Source organism: Gobio gobio (genome assembly GCF_949357685.1).
Source record: "Gobio gobio genome assembly, chromosome: 22".
Lineage (NCBI taxonomy): Eukaryota > Metazoa > Chordata > Actinopteri > Cypriniformes > Gobionidae > Gobio > Gobio gobio.
Genome location: NC_137118.1, coordinates 3433825 through 3460730, shown reverse-complemented (window position 1 = coordinate 3460730; position 26906 = coordinate 3433825). Strand labels below are relative to the sequence as shown.

General features: G+C 38.2%; 1 protein-coding gene across 1 annotated transcript in view; it reads right to left on the bottom strand.

The window, feature by feature from the left end:
• Window positions 1-26906, bottom strand: part of uvrag (UV radiation resistance associated gene) — a 240914-nt gene that overhangs the window by 189654 nt on the left and 24354 nt on the right. The window contains exons 4-6 of the mRNA XM_079804580.1: window positions 18408-18569; window positions 13528-13602; window positions 13334-13419 (exon numbers count right to left, since the gene is read on the bottom strand). Of these exons, the coding sequence (XP_079660706.1) occupies window positions 13334-13419; window positions 13528-13602; window positions 18408-18569 (323 nt within the window). The remainder of the gene's footprint in view (window positions 1-13333; window positions 13420-13527; window positions 13603-18407; window positions 18570-26906) is intronic.

The window sequence follows — 26906 nt, the reverse complement described above, 5'->3', positions numbered from 1 at the left end:
GATTTTGGTGACATCTTGTGAGTGTTTCATTTACTTGGATTGAATTAACTGAACTGAAAACTAAAATCATCAATTACACAATATATGCCTCTGACTGGACAGAGAGTCTACAGCTTGCAAATGCTGGACAAAATGAATCAAAGATGTGTTGAGAAAATTAGTTCCATTTATTGAAACAGTGCAAACTGTAGCTTACAAGCCTTTGAAAAGTAAATAAAATGCAGTATTGCAATTAACAATGGAGTTTTAAAAAATTGCAGCAAGTGGCCTGTTCTGAACAGTTTCTTTGACAGCTTTTTTAGCTTGACACTGACATTTGGTAGTATTTCCAGAGTATTTCACGTTTGTGTCACACAGCTTGCAAACCAACCGCGATGCTTTGTCTAAGTCAAGGGTCTCCAACCTTTTTTCATTTGAGAGCTACTTTTTTAAAAAAGAAAGTCAAAGAGAGCTACTCTTGTTATATAATACTTAAAACTCTTAAATAATGCATCACAATTCTCATATTAACAACTATCCAAACTGTTTTACACCTGAAAGAGTATAGTAGTAGTTCCAGTAGTCGGTACAATACCACTTTTTAAAAAAAAATTACATTTATTATATATGATAATCATAAAGTAAATAATACATAAACATGTAAAGGCTGTGTGCTGTTTAAAAGTAAACATTGGTTATAAATGAAAGATCAAGTGAAAAATAAGCAACCATTAATAATTAAATGATTAGTATTATTTATTTCATAATTATTATTATTAGTAGAGACGTATTATTATTACATGGAGACGTAGCTAAATTTACTGTAGGCTACAATCTGTAGTCAATCTCTTCCCGTTAAACCAAACTTTTATTTTGACGGGTTGCCGTGATTACCAGTGTCTGTGTTCATGATGATATGACAGTGGGTGCGCGTCTCATTCTCATTCAGCTCCCTAGTTCAGTCAGGGATCAGCCCATTGACTTGTGTCCTGATCAGTGCCCTGACTACTGAACCAGGAGCTGAATGAGACGCACCCAGTTTTCTCAAATGAAACGGTAAATTCTCATGAAGTGACAGTTTATGCGTTCGTGTCGGCAGAGACTACAAGAGCGAGTGCGCGCGCGGCGCCCGTCATCCACACAGACGCAGAACATGCAGGAGTAATTTTGCAGTTTATTATTTACAGACACTAGTATATATTCGGCTTCAGTCTGGAGCCCTGCGCTTAAATTAACACGGAAGCGACTGAACGCTATGGTGAGCTATTTTTAGAACAGACCCGCGGGCAACTCGTGTGGTCCTTGCGGGCGACTCATGTTGTTAACCCCTGAGTCTAAGTCGTCGCTTTCCTTCTTCTTTTTAAACCCAAAGTGCTCTGATTTTAAGCATGAAGGCGCTGGATTTATATTCACTGCCATTTTTTTGAATCTCCTCGCTCTGACTCCGTAAACAAGAAGAGGTAGACGTCGGTGTCTGTGTAAAGTTAGTAGTACGGGTAACTTGCTCTACAGCAACACTAGCGGCTGGCTGACCAAATCGCTCTTCCTGCAACGCAAATGGGGGTAAACACGGGGATTTGAATGGGACTTATGTATCGATACTCGCGGCTTAAAAATCGATACTTTCTTGGGAGAAAAAATATCGATTTATATCGCAGAATCGATAAAATTGCCCAGCCTTAGTGTGTGTGTGTGTGTGTGTGTGTGTGTGTGTGTGTGTGTGTGTGTGTGTGTGTGTGTGTGTGTGTGTGTGTGTGTGTCATAGCCAGGACATTCACAGTCAGCGCGTTCTCTTCTGTCTTTCTGAGCGGTGTGTGTGTGTGTGTGTGTGTGTGTGTGTCATAGTCAGGACATTCACAGTCAGTGTGTTCTCTTCTATGACACACACACACAATGCTCAGAAAGACTATAATATAATTAATATAATATAATTAATATAATATAATTAATATAATATAATTAATATAATAAAATATAGTATAATAGAATATAATATAAAATATAATGTAATATAATATAATATAATTAATATAATATATGATAATATATGATAAATATAATATGATAGCATATTTAATTTAATAAAATATATAATATATTATATTTATCATATATTATATATTATATTATAATATAATATATAATATATGATAAATATAATATTATATAATATTTGATATAATATTTAATATAATATAATGAATATAATATAATATAATTTGATATAATATTTAATATAATATAATATAATTAATATAATATGATATAATGTAATGTAATGTAATGTAATATAACATATTTTTGTGGAAAGCATGATTTTTTTTTTTCAGGATTCTTTGACAAATACAAAATTAAAAAAACTGCATTTATTTTGATCAATTGAAAATGTCCTCGCTGAATAAAAGTATTAATTTCCTTCAACAACAAAAAAATCACTAGGCTGAGGAAAAGAGCATGAGTGTGTGCAGGGCTTGTAGAAGGTGATGGAGAGATGCACTTCATCCCTTTATTAAAGCTTCTCTATAAGCTTCTCCAATATCCTTCCCCACACTATTATTCCCACAGCCTCCCACAAAGCCCAGCGAGAGCCAAACACAGCGTCCGTTTCAGCCGCCGCTGCGGAGATTAAGGGGAGTTTGTTTTTCCGTGAGGCATGGCAGGCGTTCCCGCTCCTCGAGGCTGTTGCTTTGGGGTTTTGGGGAGCTAGCGTGAACCCAGCTGTTAAAGCCGTACCCCATAATCCGGTCCAGAGCCACGACCCCTCGACCTCTTGAAAGGCGCTAAAAGCAGGAAAGGCTTATCGCCGCGGCAACCACAGGGTCATGGTCTACTCCATGAACTTTGCCGTACAACACCGCCATTCTTGCTACTCTAGTGATGGGAGATGATGATGTAAATCTTTAAAAAGAAGGAATAGTTCACCCAAAATGTTGCACTTCAATTCTGAGGAGAACCATTACTTTAAGACGGAAGAACGTCCAAAAACAGGGTTTCTGCAGATTCCACCAAGTCAAATTAAAGGGTTAGTTCACCCAAAAATGAAAATTCTGTCATTAATTCCTCACCCTCATGTCGTTGGACACCCGTCAGACCTCCGTTCATCTTCAGACACAAATGAAGATATTTTAGTGTAAATCTGATGCTCTGAAAGGCCTCCATTGGCTCAATGCACTTTACACTCTCAAGACCCTTAAAAGACACTAAAGACGTCGTTACAAAGTCCATCTCACTGCAGTGGCTCTACAATAACTTTATGAATCGGCGAGAATAGTTTTTGTGCGCAAAAAAACCCTAAATAACGACTTACATAGTGATGACGATTTCAAAACACGGCATCATGAAGCTTCGAAGCGTTATGAATCAGTGAGTCGATTCAGCGGTTTGGATCGCCAAATTTCAGCAGTTTGGCGGTTTGACACACGATCCGAATCATGATTCAACTCACTGATTCATAACGCCCTGAACCGCTGAATCGACTCACTGATTCATAACGCCCTGAACCGCTGAATCGACTCACTGATTCATAACGCCCTGAACCGCTGAATCGACTCACTGATTCATAACGCCCTGAACCGCTGAATCGACTCACTGATTCATAACGCTTCGAAGCTTCATGATGCCGTGTTTGGAAATCATCATCACTATATAAATCGTTATTTAGGGTTTTTTTGCGCACAAAAACTATTCTCGTCACTTCATAAAGTTATTGTAGAGCCACTGTAGTGAGATGGACTTTGTAACGACGTCTTTAGTGTCTTTTAAGGGTCTTGAGAGTGTAAAGTGCATTGAGCCAATGGAGGCCTTTCAGAGCCATCAGATTTACACTAAAATATCTTCATTTGTGTCTGAAGATGAACGGAGGTCTGACGGGTGTCCAACGACATGAGGGTAAGTAATTAATGACAGAATTTTCATTTTTGGGTGAACTAACCCTTTAAGACTTTTTGAGACCTTTTTGAGACCATTATGAATGAAATTTAAGACCTATAAAAGGAAATGCAGACACACATTTACTTGCAAAGTAAATAAATGTATTCAAATTGAACAAATCGATAAACTTGCATTTCCTCATAGCTCAATCCCACCAGGATTTCCAGAATTTTCTTTTGGTGACTTTTGAGATCAAAATTGCTGATTTTGTGGTGGTAATTTCTAGAAATTTGCATTTTTTTCATAATTAGGACACCACATTTACCATATTATATATTATGTTAGATGCACAATAGCTACACATGACAATATAATAAATAAAAAAAAACATAAATATTGTTTATTTTGGTTTTCAAATAATCTAAAAAAAAAAACGCATGTTGATTTTTCATTATATTTAGTAACCACACAAACACAAAAAAACTGGAGGATTATTAGCCGAAGAATAAAATCCGTTTTATGTGTCTGTGGTACAATCTGAAAGAGACGAAATAACACGAAAGCTGATTGGCTGCAATATAAGCTGCGTGTTGGTCTCATTTGCGGTCATATTAAAGCAAATTATATCTAGATTATTTGAACATTGTAAAGTGCGGCAGGATTTCAATGAGCATTAGATGTAGCGTTACATGGACTTGTTTAAAATTATTTAAGACCTAGAACAGAATACTTCAGCCAATTTAAGACTTTTTAAGGCCTAAAATTTCGATTTTAGACTTTTTAAGACCCCGCGGAAACCCAGAAAAAAGTGGAAGTAAAACACTAGATTTAGTTGTAAGAAAGAAACGGTGTGACAGTTCTCTGCACTGAAAGAGCAAGTGTTGAATATCCCCAGTGTGAAGCAGCAGTGAGGGGTGATGGGAGATAAAAAGTTGAATTCATACGCGAGCAGGAATTTCCTTTGGCTTGCCTAAGCCTCGCTGAGAACATTTCCTGTGTGAGAAAGCACGGGAAGGAACCAGAGAACCACTGCAAACACCTTCTCCGAAGACAAAAAGCTACTTTGGCCCACTAACACACCATCATAAAACAAATGCAAAAGAAAACACACTGTTTTTTTGTTCCCGTTATAGTGAGAGAGCAGCCCGAGAGCAGCATAAATCGCACATGCAGAGGAAACGCTCCTCTTTTGATTAATGATTCGTTTTATTAGAAGAATAACTACTCCGATTTCTTGTTTTTCCTCGTTCCTCTCCGTCAGGTTGAGTTAATCGCTGACAACACGCCGCTGTCAATCAAATCAAATGTTTCCTCAGTGCTGATAACACCGCCGCCATCCGCCCATTCATCCCGGATCAAGCACAGCCAATGCAGTCTGAGACCCAAACCAAACAACTCTTATGATGAGTGAATCAAAACCATATGATTCCCAAACCAAACAACTCTTCTGATGAGTGAATCAAAACCATATGATTCCCGAACAAACGATTCTTATGTTGAGTGAATCAAAACCATATGATTCCCAAACGAACGACTCTCCTCAATCTGGTCTTCTAAGGGAATCAAATATTCATGATGACTCATATGAACCGGTTCTTTTAAGCGAATCATTTTAAGCGAAATTCTTTTTAAATGAATTTTAACCCTTTAAGACCTAAGGGTATTTTTACAATTAATTTTCCGCCTGGTGTTATTTACTAAAAAAGCTTGTAAAACATCAACCCTGTTGTGCACAGACAATTGACACACCTCTTTTTTTTCAAGACAAGTTGCACTGTCAGTATATTTGTGTTGCATTGATGTCACCTGAATGTAAAATAAGTTATGGGACCATAAAGACAAATGAAAACATAAAACGGAAATTGAATCACTCAAATATTTATTGAAAACACACACAAATAAATAAAAGCTAAGCATATTTCCTCTGGAAAACAGTTTGTTCAAGTTTGGAGTCCTGGAACTCAGGAATAAACATGATAACTTATACAGAACCAAAACTATTTACATTTTTCCAAAAAAAGTCCAGGCGCTTTTGGCCTCTTTGGATTTTGGATATTTACTGGTGCCAAGCCTCAAAACAGTTCCTATCAGGAACTTCTCCACAAACTTTCTCCTCAAACTTTCTCCACAAAACTACTCAAAACTGCAGCGCGTCTCTCTCTCTCTCTCCTCAACACTAGCCGTGCGTCTCTCTATCAACAATAATAGAGCTGTGGTTCATGCGTAATGACGCACACCAACGTGGATGACGGATCAGCCTGTCATTGGTCAAACCCTCATCCAAAATGGCAGCTAGCATCGCGCTAGCGGCAAAAATGACCGAAAATTGATAAATTATGGACATCAAGTGGATATATCTTGGATGTAAGCGTTTTGATTTATTGCTGAACAACTCCAAAAAGATGCACATGTTCCAGGCTGGATAGAAAACCTTCTGTAAAGGCTACAAAGACACCAAAGACACCCCCGTGATGGCTAGCTCGTTAGCTTTCTGCTGGAAAAAACGGTAAGAAAATCGATAAAAGTTTCATGAAATAATATAAATATTTATCGGAGGTGCCGTGTGACGTCGTGGGCGATGCCGTCGGGCTCTGAGGGTTAAGTGATCTCTCCATCCATCCATCTATCTATCTATCTATCTATCTCTCGATCATCATCCATTCATCTATCTATCTATCTATCTATCTATCTATCTATCTATCTATCTATCTATCTATCTATCTATCTATCTATCTATCTATCTATCTATCTATCTATCTATCTATCTATCTATCTATCTATCTATCTATCTATCTCTCGATCATCATCCATCCATCCATCTATCTCTCGATCATCATCCATCCATCCATCTATCTCTCGATCATCATCCATCCATCCATCTATCTCTCGATCATCACCCATCCCTCCATCGATCTCTCCATCCATCCATCCATCCATCCATCCATCTATCTCTCCATCCATCCATCCATCCATCCATCCATCTATCTCTCCATCCATCCATCCATCCATCCATCCATCTATCTCTCAATCATCATCCATCCATCCATCTATCTCTCCATCCATCCATCCATCCATCCATCCATCTCTCTATCATCACCCATCCATCCATCCATCTCTCCATCCATCCATCCATCCATCCATCTATCTCTCTATCACCCATCCATCCATCTATCTCTCCATCCATCCATCCATCCATCCATCCATCTCTCTATCATCACCCATCCATCCATCTATCTCTCTATCATCACCCATCCATCCATCTATCTCTCCATCCATCTCTCTATCATCATCCATCTATCTATCTTTTCATCTCTCCATCCATCAATCAATCCATCCATCTCTCCATCCATCAATCAATCCATCCATCTCTCCATCCATCTCTCCATCCATCTCTCCATCCATCTCTCCACTCCATCCATCTCTCCATCCATCTCTCCATCCATCTCTCCATCCAGCTATCTCTCCAGCTATCTCTCCAGCTATCTCTCCAGCTATCTCTCCAGCTATCTCTCCAGCTATCTCTCCAGCTATCTCTCCAGCTATCTCTCCAGCTATCTCTCCAGCTATCCGTCCATCTATCTCTCAATCCATCTATCTCTCAATCCATCTATCTCTCAATCCATCTATCTCTCAATCCATCTATCTCTCAATCCATCTATCTCTCAATCCATCTATCTCTCAATCCATCTATCTCTCAATCCATCTATCTCTCCAGCTATCTCTCCAGCTATCCGTCCATCTATCTCTCAATCCATCTATCTCTCAATCCATCTATCTCTCAATCCATCTATCTCTCAATCCATCTATCTCTCAATCCATCTATCTCTCAATCCATCTATCTCTCAATCCATCTATCTCTCCAGCTATCTCTCCAGCTATCTCTCCAGCTATCTCTCCAGCTATCTCTCCAGCTATCTCTCCAGCTATCTCTCCAGCTATCTCTCCAGCTATCTCTCCATCTATCCGTCCATCTATCTCTCAATCCATCTATCTCTCAATCCATCTATCTCTCAATCCATCTATCTCTCAATCCATCTATCTCTCAATCCATCTATCTCTCCAGCTATCTCTCCAGCTATCTCTCCAGCTATCTCTCCAGCTATCTCTCCAGCTATCTCTCCAGCTATCTCTCCAGCTATCTCTCCATCCATTTATCTCTCCATCTATCCATCCATCAATCCATCCATCAATCCATCCATCTCTCCATCTATCCATCCATTTATCTCTCCATCTATTTCTCCGTCTATCCATCCGTCTATCTCTCCGTCTACCTCTCCGTCTAGCTCTCCGTCTAGCTCTCCGTCTAGCTCTCCGTCTAGCTCTCTGTCTAGCTCTCCGTCTAGCTCTCCGTCTACCTCTCCGTCTACCTCTCCGTCTACCTCTCCGTCTACCTCTCCATCCATCTCTCCATCCATCTCTCCATCCATCTCTCCATCCATCTCTCCATCCATCTCTCCATCCATCTCTCCATCCATCTCTCCATCCATCTCTCCATCCATCTCTCCATCCATCTCTCCATCCATCTCTCCATCCATTTATCTCTCAATCAGTCCATTTATCTCTCCATCTATCCATCCGTCTAGCTCTCCGTCTAGCTCTCCGTCTAGCTCTCCGTCTAGCTCTCCGTCTACCTCTCCGTCTAGCTCTCCGTCTAGCTCTCCGTCTAGCTCTCCGTCTAGCTCTCCGTCTAGCTCTCCGTCTACCTCTCCGTCTAGCTCTCCGTCTACCTCTCCGTCTAGCTCTCCGTCTAGCTCTCCGTCTAGCTCTCCGTCTAGCTCTCCGTCTAGCTCTCTGTCTACCTCTCCGTCTACCTCTCCGTCTACCTCTCCGTCTAGCTCTCCATCCATCTCTCCATCCATCTCTCCATCCATCTCTCCATCCATTTATCTCTCAATCAGTCCATTTATCTCTCAATCAGTCCATTTATCTCTCCATCTATCCATCCGTCTAGCTCTCCGTCTAGCTCTCCGTCTAGCTCTCCGTCTAGCTCTCCGTCTACCTCTCCGTCTACCTCTCCGTCTACCTCTCCGTCTACCTCTCCGTCTACCTCTCCGTCTAGCTCTCCGTCTACCTCTCCGTCTACCTCTCCGTCTAGCTCTCCGTCTACCTCTCCGTCTACCTCTCCGTCTACCTCTCCGTCTAGCTCTCCGTCTAGCTCTCCGTCTAGCTCTCCGTCTAGCTCTCCGTCTACCTCTCCGTCTACCTCTCCGTCTACCTCTCCGTCTACCTCTCCGTCTACCTCTCCGTCTAGCTCTCCGTCTAGCTCTCCGTCTACCTCTCCGTCTAGCTCTCCGTCTACCTCTCCGTCTACCTCTCCGTCTACCTCTCCGTCTACCTCTCCGTCTAGCTCTCCATCCATCTCTCCATCCATCTCTCCATCCATCTCTCCATCCATCTCTCCATCCATCTCTCCATCCATCTCTCCATCCATCTCTCCATCCATCTCTCCATCCATCTCTCCATCCATCTCTCCATCCATCTCTCCATCCATCTCTCCATCCATCTCTCCGTCCATTTATCTCTCAATCAGTCCATTTATCTCTCCAGCTATCCGTCCATCTATCTCTCAATCCATTTATCTCTCCATCTATCTCTCCATCTATCTCTCCATCTATCTCTCCATCTATCTCTCCATCTATCTCTCCATCTATCTCTCCATCTATCTCTCCATCTATCTCTCCATCTATCTCTCCATCTATCTCTCCATCTATCTCTCCATCTATCTCTCCATCTATCTCTCCATCTATCTCTCCATCTATCTCTCCATCTATCTCTCCAGCTATCTCTCCAGCTATCTCTCCAGCTATCTCTCCAGCTATCCGTCCATCTATCCGTCCATCTATCTCTCAATCCATCTATCTCTCAATCCATCTATCTCTCAATCCATCTATCTCTCAATCCATCTATCTCTCAATCCAGCTATCTCTCAATCCAGCTATCTCTCTCTCCAGCTATCTCTCCAGCTATCTCTCCAGCTATCTCTCCAGCTATCTCTCCATCCATTTATCTCTCCATCTATCCATCCATCAATCCATCCATCTCTCCATCTATCCATCCATTTATCTCTCCATCTATTTCTCCGTCTATCCATCCGTCTATCTCTCCGTCTATCCATCCGTCTATCCATCCATCAATCTATCTATCTCTCTATCCATCCATTTATCTCTCCGTCTACATCTCCGTCTACATCTCCGTCTACATCTCCGTCTACCTCTCCGTCTACCTCTCCGTCTACCTCTCCGTCTACCTCTCCGTCTACCTCTCCGTCTACCTCTCCGTCTAGCTCTCCGTCTAGCTCTCCGTCTAGCTCTCCGTCTAGCTCTCCGTCTAGCTCTCCGTCTAGCTCTCCGTCTAGCTCTCCGTCTAGCTCTCCGTCTAGCTCTCCGTCTAGCTCTCCGTCTAGCTCTCCGTCTAGCTCTCCGTCTAGCTCTCCGTCTACCTCTCCGTCTACCTCTCCTTCTACCTCTCCGTCTACCTCTCCTTCTATCTATTCAGCTATCTATCTATCTATCTATCTATCTATCTATCTTTAAAGTACTAAAATAATTAAGGTATTGGATTTGAAATTGTTAAATGATGTGTAATTTCCATCTCTTGGCACGAAGCATCATTTTTTTCATCCATTGTTCATTTTCTGCACAGATCTCCTCAAACGTTCACATTCAAGCATCTGAAGTCCATATCGTTACTAAAGCAGCTGGAGTAATGCAGTAATGCAGTAATGCATGTTTCTGTCAGTCGGCGTGTGGACACAAATATGCATCAATGCGTGAGACTTCGGCCAAGACAAGGACCCACCTCAGGCCAGAGCCAAGATCCTGCACACACTCCTAATCAAGACTACCAGGAGACTCACACACACCGCCACACGTGGAGAACAGCTCCTCCAGCAGGAACTGCCACACACACACACACACACACACACACGGCCACTGAGGGTCAGGAAAACGGCCGCTTGTGTGCTTCTTCACAACATCTGTGAGATCACTCTTTAGATAGATGCAATTTTGATGTTGTAATAGTTCAGATAAATCTGAATAGGGGAAGTGTGTGACAGTTATTTAAGCGCCTCCTTTCTCTCAGGTTGTGTTACATTCCCAAACACACGAGCATTAGCGGAGAGCTGTTGCCATCTAGTGTTGCAATAACGCAACAGCAGAGCATCGAGCCAGCTTTCGGCTTCTCCGGGTTTGGAGAGGTCTGCCAATACCATGACAAGGTGGACTAATTTTTCTTCCTTGATTTCCTGCCCTCCTCATCCATCAGCTCTTTTATCCAAGGATTACGGTTATCCAAGACTGCAAAAACATCAGTCATCTTTGGCTGGAGAACGAGACGCCACCCTGCAGCAGGGGGCCAATGTGAAGAAGAAGAAGAAGAACACAGAGCGCTATCTGGCGGACACGGGAAGGAACTTTCCTGGAGGATGGGAAGGGAATACTATTCTTTCAAACATGTGTTAAAGGGATAGTTCAACCAAAAATGAAAATGACCCCGTATATGATATTCTTCTTCCAGACGAATACAATCTGAGATGGCTCTTCCCAGCTTTATAATGATGGATGGATGCACTTTTTTGGGCTTCAAATTTTGGGCCTGCCATTATAAAGCTTGGAAGAGCCAGGACATTTTTTAATATAACTCTGATTGTGTTCGTCTGAAAGAAGAAGATACAGCAAGGATGACTTGAGGGCGAGTAAATCATGGGATCGTAGTGAACTATCCCTTTAAGAGCAAATGCTATTCCTGTGGGAACGAAATTCCAGTTCTTTTCGTAATAGACAGCGATGTGTCGATATTACACTGCAAAATAAAGCTTTTCTTATTTAGTATTTTTGTCTTGTTTCCAGTCTAAACATCTTAGATTAAGATGCATTTACTACACTCTAAAAAAAATACTGGGTTAAAAATAACCCAAGTTGGGTTGAAAATGGACTAAATCCAGCAATTGGGTTGTTTTAAGCAAACATTTAACCCAACCGCTGGGTTAAAACAACCCAATTGCTGGGTTTAGTCCATTTTCAACCCAACTTGGGTTATCTTTAACCCTGCGGAGAGCTGTTAAACCCTTATTCATTAGAGTGTAGAGAAGTAAAATTATACAAGATATTTTTTCTTGTTTTCTGGAAAAAATAATCTTGTTTCTGATTGAAATCTTGTTTCTTGTTTCTGTCCCAAATAGAGGTAAGATTATTTTTCTCACCCCATTGGTAATTTTTTTCCCCAAATTCCGTTTTCATTTTTCTGGATTCCATTTGAATGATTTAATCTAAAACATGTCTAATTAAATGAATTAATAAAAAATAACTTGATTTATTAATTTGTTCACAATAATAGGGCCCTATTAAATGTTGTATGCCTTCATTTGATTACCAGAAAAAGTAAAATACACACACAAAAAAAACATCAATTTATTTTTAAATCAAATGGAAAATTAAATAAACCCTTTCAAACAAAGTGCTTACTTTTGACACTAAAACATGGAAGAAAAATTGTGTGATTTTTCCTTTAAAAATAAAGTTCTAATAATTATTGTACTGTTGTTGTTATTATTAGTAGTAGTAGTATTACACTAAGAAATACATAATACTATACAATAGAAATATATTTGTGTCACAAGTTAAACCAAACTTTTATTTTGACAGGTTTGACAATTCATTCACACAGAAACACACAGAAACACACAGTCTTCTTGTGGTTTAATATTCACAGACACTAGTCCATATCGCCATGTGACTTAAATGTACTGAAGTACTTTTGATTAATTCATCCAAAATTTGACAAATTCCGTGACATCTCGTGTTATACAGTAAACTCAGCTTTTATGACTGGATTCTGTCCGTGTTTTCCACTTATATAGATCAGCGGTGTGTGCGCTTTTGGTGTGAGCTCGAAACCTGCGGGAATTAGTCAAATTACGCACAATACAAGCACTATTTAACTGGAGCGAATGAGACGAGTGTGTGAGGAGGTGTGTGTGTGTGAGGAGGTGTGTGTGTGTGTGTGTGTGTGTGTGTGTGTGTGTGTGTGTGTGTGTGTGTGTGTGTGTGTGTGTGTGTGTGTGTGTGTGTGTGTGTGTGTGTGTGTGTGTGTGTGTGTGTGTGTGTGTGTGTGTGTGTGTGTGAGTGTGTCACTTCAGAATCAGTAAGAAATGAGACCGATCAGGGCCGATCATGTGGAAAACCGATCGGTAAAAAAAAAAAGATCTTATTTCTGATCTAATTATATATGGTAATTAGGCTTCAAAATTTGTACGATTTTATTATTTTCCCCACTCAAGGTTACCTAAAATCTACTTCAAAAATCATAATTCTGGAAGGAGCATTGAATTCAGGGTTTTTCCTGCATTGAACATTTTTTGGGCGGCCGCCAAAACGAAATTTTGTCCGGCCAAAGCCTTATTTGATCAGTTATTGTGATTTATGGGTGATGTAGATAAAGGCTTTTTCCATGATATGATCCCTTTAAATGAAGTCTGTCTCACCTCAGTAAAGAGAAAACACTGTAGGAGTTTCTGACAGAGCTCTGGTCCACCTGCAGCAAACTGTTCTTCTTCCTGTCCGGATTCTCCTGTGGAAGAGCAAACAGTCCATGAGCTTCACAAGAGTTTCCTCTTACCGTATGAAGAGAGACAGAAGTGAACTCGAGCTCTGATAGTCTGAAGAGTTTCAACAATACCTTCTGATCAAACTCAGCTGCATAGTAGCCGTCGTTCAGCCCAAAAATTATCTCATTCGGACTTCTGGAGCGAATCTGAGGGGAAAGAGGAGATGGAGAAGAAAGAGGAATGTCCATGTGAATTTGAAGCAGAATTTCCAGAATTATATATATAATTTCATTATACACTAACGATTTATAATGTTTTTAAAAGAAGTCTCTTCTGCTCACCAAGGCTGCATTTATTTGATTAAAAATACAACAACAAAAAAACTAATATTGTGACGTAGCCTAATATTAAAATGTAAAAGAACTGTTTTCTATGTGAATATATGTTAAAATGTCTTTTGTGATCAAAGCTGAAGTCTTCAGTGTCACATGATCCTTCAGAAATCATTCTAATATGAGGATTTGATGCTCAAGAACATTTATGATTATTATCAGTGTTGAAAAAAGTTGTGTAAAACATTTCTTTAGGATTCTTTGATAAATATAAAGTTCAAAAGAACAGCATTTATCTGAAATAGAAAGATTTTGTACTACCGTTCAAAAGTTTGGGGTCGGTGAGAATTCTTTATCATTTTTTTTGGGAAAGAACTTAAAGAAATTACTACATTTATTCAGCAAAGATGCATTAAATTGATCAAACGTGACAGCAAAAGCTCTATATTATTTCAGATAAATGCTGTTCTTTTGAACTTTATATTCATCAAATAATCCTGAATAATAAAAAAATACACAACTGTTTTCAACATTGATAATAATAAGTTTTTTTATATTTAAAAATTGCATTTTAAAACATATTCAAATAGAAAACAGTTATTTATTTCACATTTATTTAAAATATTTCACAGTATTACTGTTTTTGCTGTATTTTGGATCAAATAAACGAAGCCTTGGTGAGCAGAAGAGACTTCTTTCAAAACATTACAAATCTTAACGTCTAAAAACTTTTGACCGGTAGTGTATATTAAATGTGTATATAATAATACATAATCTGTAAAAAAAAAAAAGAAGCATTTTCCATATTGATTCTCACAGGTCTTTGTGTTGTGTTTTAGGGTTTAAAAATACTAGAAAATACCTTTTCTGTTTTTCTACTAATCTTTTTTACGGTGTAATATTATAATAATACATATTATTATTGCTACTACATTTACTCAACATAACCTTAACATAAAAGTGTTGTATGATTTTAAACATATTGCACTTGAACATTACTCAACTTATTATTTACATATTTTTTCCCCTGATGATCATAAAAGGAAAGCAACATTAGGGTTCAACGAGGCTAAAGGAGACTTTGACTTTATTCTCCTCTAAACCAGCAGATGGCACAAAAACTTGCCTCAGCACCTAAAACATCTGCTTTTCAAGATGCACATGGAAATTTTAACTTATGTTTTTAAAATGTTGTAGATTTAAGTAGCAAATGAGAATCGCTAAAGTCTTTTAATATATTTTGAGACAAAGGTCTTCATAATGATTTTCAGTTTTGATCAAGGGAATTAAAGCAATAGTTTTTCAATAACGGAAGAATATGTAAAAGGCGTTGAGTCAAAAGGCACAATAATTAACATGATAATTGACATTAGGTTAGATTCATATGGGAAATATCATATATTAAGTTGGGTGTCCACCTTAGAGATAATCGTGTGATATTAATCATATAATAATATATCAATTGCAGTTCATCTATATAAAATTATTATACGATCTCATTCAATGCTTTCAGAACATTACTTTTGTTTTTAAAAAAAATTCTGTATTTTTAAAATATATTTTTATACTAACATATTTTAAAGGAACACGCCACTTTTTTGGAAAATAGGCTCATTTTCCGTCTCCTCTTGAGTTAATCAGTTGAGTTTGACCGTTTGTGAATCCATTCAGCCGATCTCCGGGTCTGGCGGTAGCACTTTTAGCATAGCTTAGCATAGATCAGGGGTGTCCAAACTTTTTTTAAAGGGGGCCGGATTCGATGTTGTGGACATACCCGGGGGCCGGTCCCTTTTCTATATATATATATTACATGTTTTGTTTCTTGGAAACATGACAGATTTGACAAAAGCTTGAGCTGACAGTAGAGTAGCTTGAGATAGGACACGAAATTTATAGATATTTAACAATATTTGTAAAACTTTCATCAACCAAAAAGTTTTAATGGGTGAAATTTAAATATTATTACTGAGTTAGAACTCTATTCTTATTTATATTTAATAAGTGCTCTATTTAGATCACCACAGGTAAAACCACACTACAAAACATGCTTTTCTTACTTGGTATTTCTGTCTTTTTTCCAGTCCAAATATCAAAAAATTCTTAAATCAAGATGTTTTTACTAAGGAAAATTACATATTTGTTCTTGATTCCTGGGGGATGAATTGAAATGAATTTAGTTTTTGCTTGAAACAAACTAAATGATTTGCCAATGGATTAGAAAAAAGATTCCAAACAGAAACATTATTTTTCTTACCCCATTGGCAGATATATTTGCTTGTTTTAAACAAAAACTCTTCAATTTCAATGTATTTTCCAGAAAATAAGAAAACATATCTAATGTCATTTAACTTATCTAGTAAATGCATCTTGATTTAAGAATGTTTAGATATATTTATACTAGAAACCAGACAAAAATACTAAATGACAGCATTTTTTGCAGAGCACACAAGGCAAATTCTATATCTAGAATGGCTTTAAGGTATTTAGTCTATAAAAATATAAATACAAAAGCACAAAACTGCAAGTTTATGACAAAAATAGTCTGCAATTTGGCTTTTATTACTCATTTAATACATGTCTACATTACAAAGTAAATAAAATTAGATATTAACCTACATTTCTGACAAATTACCACGGCTACAGTTAGTGTTACCACAGTAAACCCATGATAAATGTTGTGGAATTGTTGTTTGAAAAGTATTTTAACTGAATCGGCTCAGCTGATTTGCACTGATTAGTGTTGTTGATTAAGTCAGCGCTGTTTAACTGGATTTAAATTCAATTAAATCACAGAGAGATTCGCAGCTCGTACCGGAGACCTCTGCTCCGAACTCGAACACTCATGGGCTGTTTAGTGGGCGCGTGATCGAGACACTCAACAGGTAAACAGTCAGAGCTCGTGAGTTGAGCTCGTGAGTTGCGCAGAGCACAAGCAGCGCTGTTTCGTTCCGCTTTTGGCGCTGTTTCGTTGGCCTAAAATCTAGAACTGCCACCTTGCGTTGACATCGTGAAACTGCACCATTTGTAAATTATCCGAGGCGGGCCACATTTAATATATTTTAATAGACAATAGACATGTGCCGGTAAACGGTAATAAGATATACCGCAATAATGAACATGCACAATATTGTTACCGTGGGTACTTCAAAATACCGTGAATAATTATTTCTTACATATTATTCAGATTTTTAGAATGCATTTTAAGAATACTTTACCCATCAACCGTTTAAAATGAACAATACTTCAAAGAGGAACTCGCACTGATGTAAACAAAACCCAACGTGCATGAACAGAGCACATGGCGGAACGCGTGAAGGAGACGCGCTGAAGTGCACATTCACTTTCTGACAGCAGAGGGCGCTGACGGAACAGCAGAAATGCAGCCGTTTCCCCGGTAACCCTCATAAACAAAAAGTTTTCTGTATTCGCCACGGTGCTCATCACACGACCAACTTGATACTTAAAGACTTAAGGCTATTCATTTTCAAACTTAAACATTTTATATTTTAACCTGGACTAAATTACATGCCCTAGATATTGTTTGAATGTGTTCTGATTGTTATTCAGTCACACACACTTTACAATAAGGCTCCATTATTTAACATTAGTTCATTCATTAACAAACTGACAATGAAAAATACTTCTAAAATATGTATTAATCTTAGTTAAATGTAAATTTCAGCATTTAATAACACATTATTAATATCAAAAGTCGTAACTGTATTATTTAATGGACCTGAGCTAACACTAACAGTTGCTTTTTTAACTAACATTATCAAAGAATAATAACTGTAAAAATGTAGTTATTCGCTCTTTGTTGATGTTAATGCATTAATTAGTGAGACTTTATTGTTGTTTTAAATATTTGTTTACTTTATACATTTGTGTGTATTGCTTTATTGTATTTAAATGTTTGGTTATTTTTGTTATAAGAAAGTTATTAAACCTGTTATAGTATGATAACACTTTTTTTACAACAAATTTCAATACCGTGATAATACCGCATACCGTGATAAAAGCTTCAGCAATTAATCGCAACATGAAAATTTGATACCGGCACATGCCTAATAGACAAGCTGCGGGCCGTTTGAAATTCATCCCCGGGCCGCATTTGGTCCGCGGGCCGGACTTTGGACACCCCTGGCATAGATCATTGAATCTGATTAGCCCGTTAGCATCTCGCTCAAAAATGACCAAAGAGTTTCCATATTTTTCCCATTTAAAACTTGACTCTTCTGTAGTTACATTGTGGGCGCTGTGTAATATCATTATGCCACTGCACTCATGGGACGGCTCAAAAACTCTCTGACTCTAGGGGAGACAGAAAATGAGCCTATTTTTTTTTTAAATTGTGGCGTGTTCCTTTAATAACAGTATATTTATTGAACAAAAATGACTTTTTATTAATCAAAATAAAACTTTGCTAAAGTGATTGTTTTGAACAAGTATTAACAATTCAAAACAATATTTTAGCTGAAGTATTTGTGTCTTTTGCCCCGTGTGTCTATGGGGTAAAAGCCCCCCTCACCACCTCATACATTTATACGATTTTTAGACAAAATAAACCACTTTTGGGAGTGGTGAAAAGCACATTTAGCCTCATTGTACCCTACTTGGTAGAGAATAGAAAAAGGAAAGCAGGAGATGTGAGTGTGTATGTATGTATTTTGACCTCTCACCTGCTGTCCTGTGTATCTCAGCCCATCTAGGTTGACCTTCCACTCAATAAGCAGTTGGTACTGTTCTTCTCTCCCACCCCATATTCTCACCACAAAACACGACACAGACGTGTCCAAGAGGTCCGGCAGCATAGCAAAATCCAGGCTCCGCCATGTCGGGTTCTGAAAAACACACAAGAAACACACAAGAAAACATTTAAGTAAAGTTCTGGCTTTAAAATGTGTTTTCGCAGCGTTGAGCTTTGTACCCAAACACAGACATATCCATTAAGCGTGTGAATGCAATAGGGCTGTGTATCACCAACAATGTCACGATACGATGCGCATCACGATACTGAAGTCACGATACGATACACATCACGATACTGAAGTCACGATACGCATCACGATACTGAAGTCACGATACGATACGCATCACGATACTGAAGTCACGATACGATACTGAAGTCACGATACGATACGCATCACGATACGATACGCATCACGATACTGAAGTAACGATACGATACGCATCACAATACTGAAGTAACGATACGATACGCATCGCGATACTGAAGTCACGATACGCGTCACGATACTGAAGTCACGATACGATACACATCGCAATACTGAAGTCACGATACGATACACATCACGATACTGAAGTCACGATACACATCACGATACTGAAGTCACGATACGATACAAATCACAATACTGAAGTCACGATACACATCACGATACTGAAGTCACGATACGATACACATCACGATACTGAAGTCACGATACGATACACATCACGATACTGAAGTCACGATACGCATCACGATACTGAAGTCACGATACGATACACATCACGATACTGAAGTCACGATACGCATCACGATACTGAAGTCACGATACGATACACATCGCGATACTGAAGTCACGATACGATACACATCACGATACTGAAGTCACGATACGATACACATCACAATACTGAAGTCACGATACACATCACGATACTGAAGTCACGATACGATACACATCACGATACTGAAGTCACGATACGATACACATCACGATACTGAAGTCACGATACGCATCACGATACTGAAGTCACGATACGATACACATCGCAATACTGAAGTCACGATACGATACACATCACGATACTGAAGTCACGATACGCATCGCGATACTGAAGTCACGATACGATACACATCGCGATACTGAAGTCACGATATGATACACATCACGATACTGAAGTCACGATACGCATCGCGATACTGAAGTCACGATACGATACACATCGCGATACTGAAGTCACGATACGATACACATCACGATACTGAAGTCACGATACGCATCACGATACTGAAGTCACGATACGATACACATCGCAATACTGAAGTCACGATACGATACACATCACGATACTGAAGTCACGATACGCATCGCGATACTGAAGTCACGATACGATACACATCGCGATACTGAAGTCACAATACGATACACATCACGATACTGAAGTCACGATACGATACACATCACAATACTGAAGTCACGATACACATCACGATACTGAAGTCACGATACGCATCACGATACTGAAGTCACGATACGATACACATCGCAATACTGAAGTCACGATACGATACTGAAGTCACGATACGCATCGCGATACTGAAGTCACGATACGATACACATCGCGATACTGAAGTCACGATACGATACACATCACGATACTGAAGTCACGATACGATACACATCACAATACTGAAGTCACGATACACATCACGATACTGAAGTCACGATACGATACACATCACGATACTGAAGTCACGATACGATATGCATCGCGATACTGAAGTCACGATACGATACGCATCGCAATACTGAAGTCACGATATGATACGCATCACGATACTGAAGTCCCGATACGATACACATCACGATACTGAAGTCACGATACGATACTGAAGTCACGATACGATACACATCACGATACTGAAGTTACGATACGCATCGCAATACTGAAGTCACGATACGATACGCATCACGATACTGAAGTCACGATACGATACGCATCATAATACTGAAGTTACGATACGATACACATCACGATACTGAAGTCACGATACGATACACATCACGATACTGAAGTCACGATACGCTACGCATCACGATACTGAAGTCACGATATGATACGCATCACGATACTGAAGTCACGATACGATACACATCACGATACTGAAGTCACGATACGATACACATCACGATACTGAAGTCACGATACGATACGCATCACGATACTGAAGTCACAATATGATACGCATCACGATATGGATCAATTTGGAATTCAATTTCTTTTGACCAGAGTTTAGTAACAGTAATATCTGTTTATTGAATAACCAGTGTTAGAACAGCTGTGATAACTGAAAAACTATTTTGCTTTTGTCATAAAAAAAACTAAGTTAAATTAAATAAATAAATTGTCACAAAAAAACATTGGAAAGGCTTGGTTCAGTATTGATTATTTTGGATATATATCAGGTACAATACATGGCACATTTTGGAATGTAAAACAAATCTCGCGATAAATCTAAAATCTAAAACAAATTTGGGAAAACAAATCTCTTAACTAATGCTGTAAACTATGGGAGTCAGTTGTACTATAATATTAAAGGTAAAAATTAACTGATTTGTACAAACACTTAAATTACACTAAATTAAAATGTTTTTTATAATAATAAAGTTATAATATTAACTCGTTTAGTGTTCGCTAAACACCACTCAAAATGCCAATCCTTTCATTATAACCAAAACATAAAAGAGTCATTGCAGTTTTCCCAAGAGCGCAGTTTTGTGAACCTCACGTTGTGGCAGCTTCAGTAATTATAATATCAATGATCTTTACTCACTTTCTGTACGATATATTTTTCATGCTGCTAACGACACATTGACAACGATATCATGTAATTGTATCCCTTAAAACTCATCTTTGATCACCAAAATTACATATTTAAACATTTTTTCCTGTAACGCCTTTAAACAGCTCGACTGTAACTCGACACCCTTGCCTCATTTAGTATACATGGACTCATGAATATGCAAATGAGCCCCGCCTCCACTCACTCTCACAGCTCCACTCGCTCAACTTTCCTCAAGTTACTGTAGTAAACGCTGCTCAATGGTGTCGCTCTTTACCACGTCAGACACATCACGCTCATTAATATGATTAGCCTTTAGCTTGACTACGCTATCAAACAGCTAATAATGTGTTGCTAATGTTACACAAACCATGTTCCCGTTCGCCATCTCAGTCTCAGCATCTTTAGAAACGCTTTAAACATCACAGACCGTCAGTGGAGAAAGGCATATAATTCATCATAACATCTAATATACATCATAGACATAATTCACCTGCTATATTGCTAAACGTATATGATTTTTCATATCAACAGAAGAATATCCCATGAAAACCTGCTTCTCTTGAGACTCCCAGCTTCAGAGAATAGTTAATGATATGCTAAAGCCCCGCCCACATGTGACGTGATTGGTTATAAGGTAGTTTGTGACGTCAGAAACACCAGCGATTTCTTTGATTGATGAATACAGGGCACTTTGTGAGTAACTTGCTAGCACATCCTCCCTTTTTAAAATTTTAAACTGATACCAACAAAAGTTCAGCCAATATATGATCAAATAGACCAGCAATTAAGGCTGTTAGACATATCGATTTTATTAATAATGCATAAGTGTGGCCTATCAGCATGGTCAATGATGCAACAAGCCACGCTTTCGAGGACTAAAAGCAGAAACAGATTTGCAAAAGTGTCCCATCATGCAGTCTGCAGGCTAAAGAGGATGTGCAGCTGACAAAACTACCGTAAGAGTGACTCGGTCAGCAGAAATAAATACAAAACAGCCATCAGTGTCCACCAGAGGGGCAGAAAAGAAGGAGTGATTACATGAGAGACCGGAAGGACGTACAGGAAGGAAAGAAAGAAAGGGAAATAAAGAAACAAAATAGGGGCAAGAAGGTCAGAGGTTAAAGAAGAAAAGATTGTGTTACAATTGAGCTCTTTAAAATAGTTTTTGCAGAATTTGTACAATTTTTAGTGCGGAGGTGAAGTGAGTAACACTGATGATCTCCTGTTAGTGGGTGGGATATATTAGGCAGCAAGTGAACATTTTGTCCTAAAAGTTGATGTGTTAGAAGCAGGAAAAATGGGCAAGCGTAAGGATTTGCGCTTGGGAGGTCCCACCTCGCAACTTACAGGACTTAACCCTCTGGTGCTCTTGAAATGTTAAAAATCACAGCTTCATCGGAATGATATGACATTTGGTGACTTGTCTACCACTAGGTATGTAAACACACAAAAAAAAATAGGGGTCATGATTCGAGCATGCTAATTGGTCGTAAAAAAAAAAAGTAGCGTTCATAGTCTTCGGTCATGAATGACCGACCATAGGAAATGAATGGAAAATCTGCAAAAACACAAATTCACAAAATATTTGTGTGTACAATCTACAAATCGGCCACAATGCTGAAAAAAAGTACACCGCTGTAAAGGGGTGACACTAAAACATCAAGAGTGTGATATTGACTCATCCGCTCACACACACGCACACACACACACACACACCTATGAAAAACTGAGCCTATGGAATTTTTTTAAATCACTGCTCCATCGGAAAAATATGAAACTTGGTGACTTTTCCAGCATTAGGGTATGTTAACACAAATAAAAATGAGGGCATGATTTGAGCATGATAAGTGGTCGTAAAAAATACTCCCACTTGTGCTCTTCGGTCAAAAATCACCCCCATAGGAAATGAATGGGAAATCTGCAAAAACACAAATTCACAGAAAAAAATCTATATTTCTAACAAACAAAAAATATCTAAAACTTTATAATAAATAGTCTTTGAGATTTTTTAAATATATATTCAAATCCATCAACAAAAAAAGAAAATAAATGTGTTCAAAACAGAACTAGGGAATTCTCCATTAGTGATGCACCGATCATGATTTTACATGGCCGATTCCGATACCGATTTCCGAATTTATTTATTTTATTTTTTTTTACGCAATAAAAGAATGAAAGTATACATGAACAAGATGTTTATTTGGTATTTAACAGGCTAAATTGGCTTTTGGCTAATGAAAACAAGTCCGCAATCTGAAATTAACAGGAAATTTAATTGGAAATTAAAAGGCTGAAAGGTGAAATTAAAGGCAACAACTGCATATTCCGCAATCCAAACAAAGATGTTACTTAAATCAGCATTTGTTTTTAAATTCAGTGTAAAGAAAAAAAGTCTTTACCAGTGAAATTAAATAAAACCAAAGTATATAATTGTTCCAAAATGTTAAATCAAATAATGTTTAGTGCAACGAAAAAAACTAAGATGCTACAGCAGGTGCTTTTTAAATCAAATTAAGTCAATGTAATTTTAAGATAAAATAAAAGGTAACAGTTTAGAATAATGGTCATTAGTTAAAATTAGTTAATGTATTAACTAACATGAACTAACCATGAGCAGTACATTTGTTACTGTATTTGTTCATCTTTATTAACGTTAGTTAATATAAATCCAGCTGTTCATGGTTTGTTCATGTTAGTTCACAGTGCATTAACTAATGTTAACAAGATTTTAATAATGCATTAGTAAATGTTGAAATTAACATTGACAAAGATTAATAAACGCTTTATAAGTGCAGTTCATTATTAGTTAATGTTAACTAAATTAGTTAACTAATATTAACTAATGACCATTATTCTAAAGTGTTACCAAATAAAAATGATCATCCTATAGCAGGGTTTTTCCTGGGTCAAAAATGGTCTTCGGTGGTGGCTGACAGACATTGTCATCCACACACACAGTAAAGAACTCTACCTACGTGATCTGTGAGCGCAATACTGACAATACATGTAAAATAAATGCAAAGAAACTTTTGTAATTTTTGCTTATCTTATTTTGACATCTGATATTATGTATGATCTCTACCTTGATGTTTGTTTCTTTTGATCCTCATTTTTTACACTATTTAATGATAATTGTTTTGGTATAATCATATTAATATTAAAAAGTAGCATAAAAAATTAATAAATAGCCTAATTTTCTACCATATACAATTTAGTAAAATTATCAGCTAGCTAACAACTTTGTTCTGGTCTCAGCTAACTCCAGTCTACACTAAATTATATTTCACTACACATTGTCAACATAAATAAGCTGAATGACTGTGGATGATTAAACTAATTCTTACTATTCACTCTTGCTGAATTGGGTAAGCACACTTGTGTTCTCATTTCAGAGGAGTTCTGAGTAAATTAATAAACTGGTTCGTTAGTTCAAGTGTTGGACGGATCAGTTGTTCTAACCAGTCGTTAAAATGATTCGGTTCAAATGAGTCATTGGTTCGTGAATCGGACATTAGCAGACGCGTTGTGTGAGCAGATGAAGCTGAGCTGAACAAACGCTCGCGCAACTTCAGCTCGCGCAGGAAAGCGGCTCTTCCTCAGTTCTCCAGGTTCCGTTTGTAACACACATGTGACATGTTCGCGAATGATTGCAATATAGGCGTATGTGCACGCGGGCGCACTTCCGGATAAATCGGCAGAAAAATACAGAGAAAACCGGCCGGTTGCCGATCGCGCGCGCTAGAACAAAAACCGGCCGGTTCCGGTTTTTGGCCGGTCAACCGGTGCATCCCTATTCTCCATCGAGACCTCTAGTGATTACACCCATGGTTGCATGATTTCTTAAATAATTCCAAAAGAGGGCGCTGATCTACCTTCAAAAAATATATATTTAAAAGGCCTAGTCTCTATTTTAACCTGAAATACTGCAATATAAAAAAATAAAAAATGTTGTATCATTTTCAATGGCAAAAATAGACCATAACTATTGCATAAATATAAAAAATACCATCAAATAATCTCAAAATACAAAATTAAAAAGAAAAAATATTATTGAAGAAAAATAAATTGCATTGGTTTTACTGGGGTGGAGGAAGTTACATTTTTAGGTGTCCGGTCACTTATGACCGGGAAGACGACCAATGCAACCCCTAAACGAAGAGCACCAGAGGGTTAAAGGATCTGCTGCTAACATCTTGGTGCCAGATACCACAGCACACCTTCAGGAGTCCATGCCTCGACGGGTCAGGGGGACCAACACAATATTTCACAACATTTAATCAATTTTGGAAAAAGGCTGTAACATAACCAAATGTGGAAAAAGTGAAGCGCTGTGAATGCTTTCTGGATGCACTGTATATATAACAATAAACAAAATTACAGACCACTATCCATGATATTACACATACAAATTTAATAATAAACAACTTCCATACAGCTGTGCCTCCTCTGTGAATGAATGAGAGAAAAGCACACCCAACACGAGAACAGGCCTCCAGCCTGGGCGTGGCATCTCATGTGAAAACACACCATTAAATAAATGCAGTATTCCAGCACTATGATCATCCAAACGTCCATTACAGTCAGATTAACGGACAAAAGCCTTTCATCATGTCTGTATGATTCACATTACTGATGATCGTTAGCTTTTGTGAGTTGTGTTGCTATGCGTCAGTGTTTTTAAACTTGGACAGAGTGACCATGCGGTCATTAAACCGCTTTCCAGACGTCAATGAAGGAAGCCACATCCGCTCTAGTGGCTCGCAGGCCTTCTTGGCGGAGTAAAATAAGGAATTGTTTCAAAAGGTTGCCGATGTGACCCCAAAAAGTCCATGTAAAAAGCTGTTTTATATCAGTAAATGTGCTGCTGGGATGGCTTTCTGTGTAGGTGAGAGGGTCCATGTGCCATATGGGTCAGGCTGCTTTTAAAGCGGCACTTTGTAACTTTTCCATCCCTATTCAAAACAATTAAATTACAGTATCTAATTACTCTTATTTTTTTCTGTAATTGAATTACAGTTACTTCTGATGTAATTGAACTAAATACTAAATACAATTATATATAATACAATAGTGGAATTAACATGAAAATATAAAGTCTAACTTTAAAATGCATGTTTTATGTATCCTTCTAACATTTGTAATACTTTGGTCAGTTAATAAGAATAATTTATGTAGTGTTATATTAATTATTTGAATGAATTAAGAGCTGTTTCATGTCTATCCTTGAATCCAATCCAATCGAGCATCTGTGGGATGAGCTGAACAAACAAGTCTGATCCTTGGAGGCCCCACCTCGCAACTTACAGGACTTAAAGGATCTGCTGCTAACATCTTAGTGCCAGATACCACAGCACACCTTCAGGGGTCTAGAGGAGTCCACATCTATCCTTGGATCGCTTAACTAGTCAAGGTTGATATAGGATTTAGAAAGTAATAAGTAATTAAATACTTTTAGGAGAGAGTAATTTGTACAGTAATCTAATTACACTATTGAAGATGTATTTAGTAACTAGTAATAAATTACTTTTTTAGAGTAACTTACCCAACACTGATTGTAAGTACTCAACTGAACAAAATATATAACACCGGCCTAGTGGTTTTT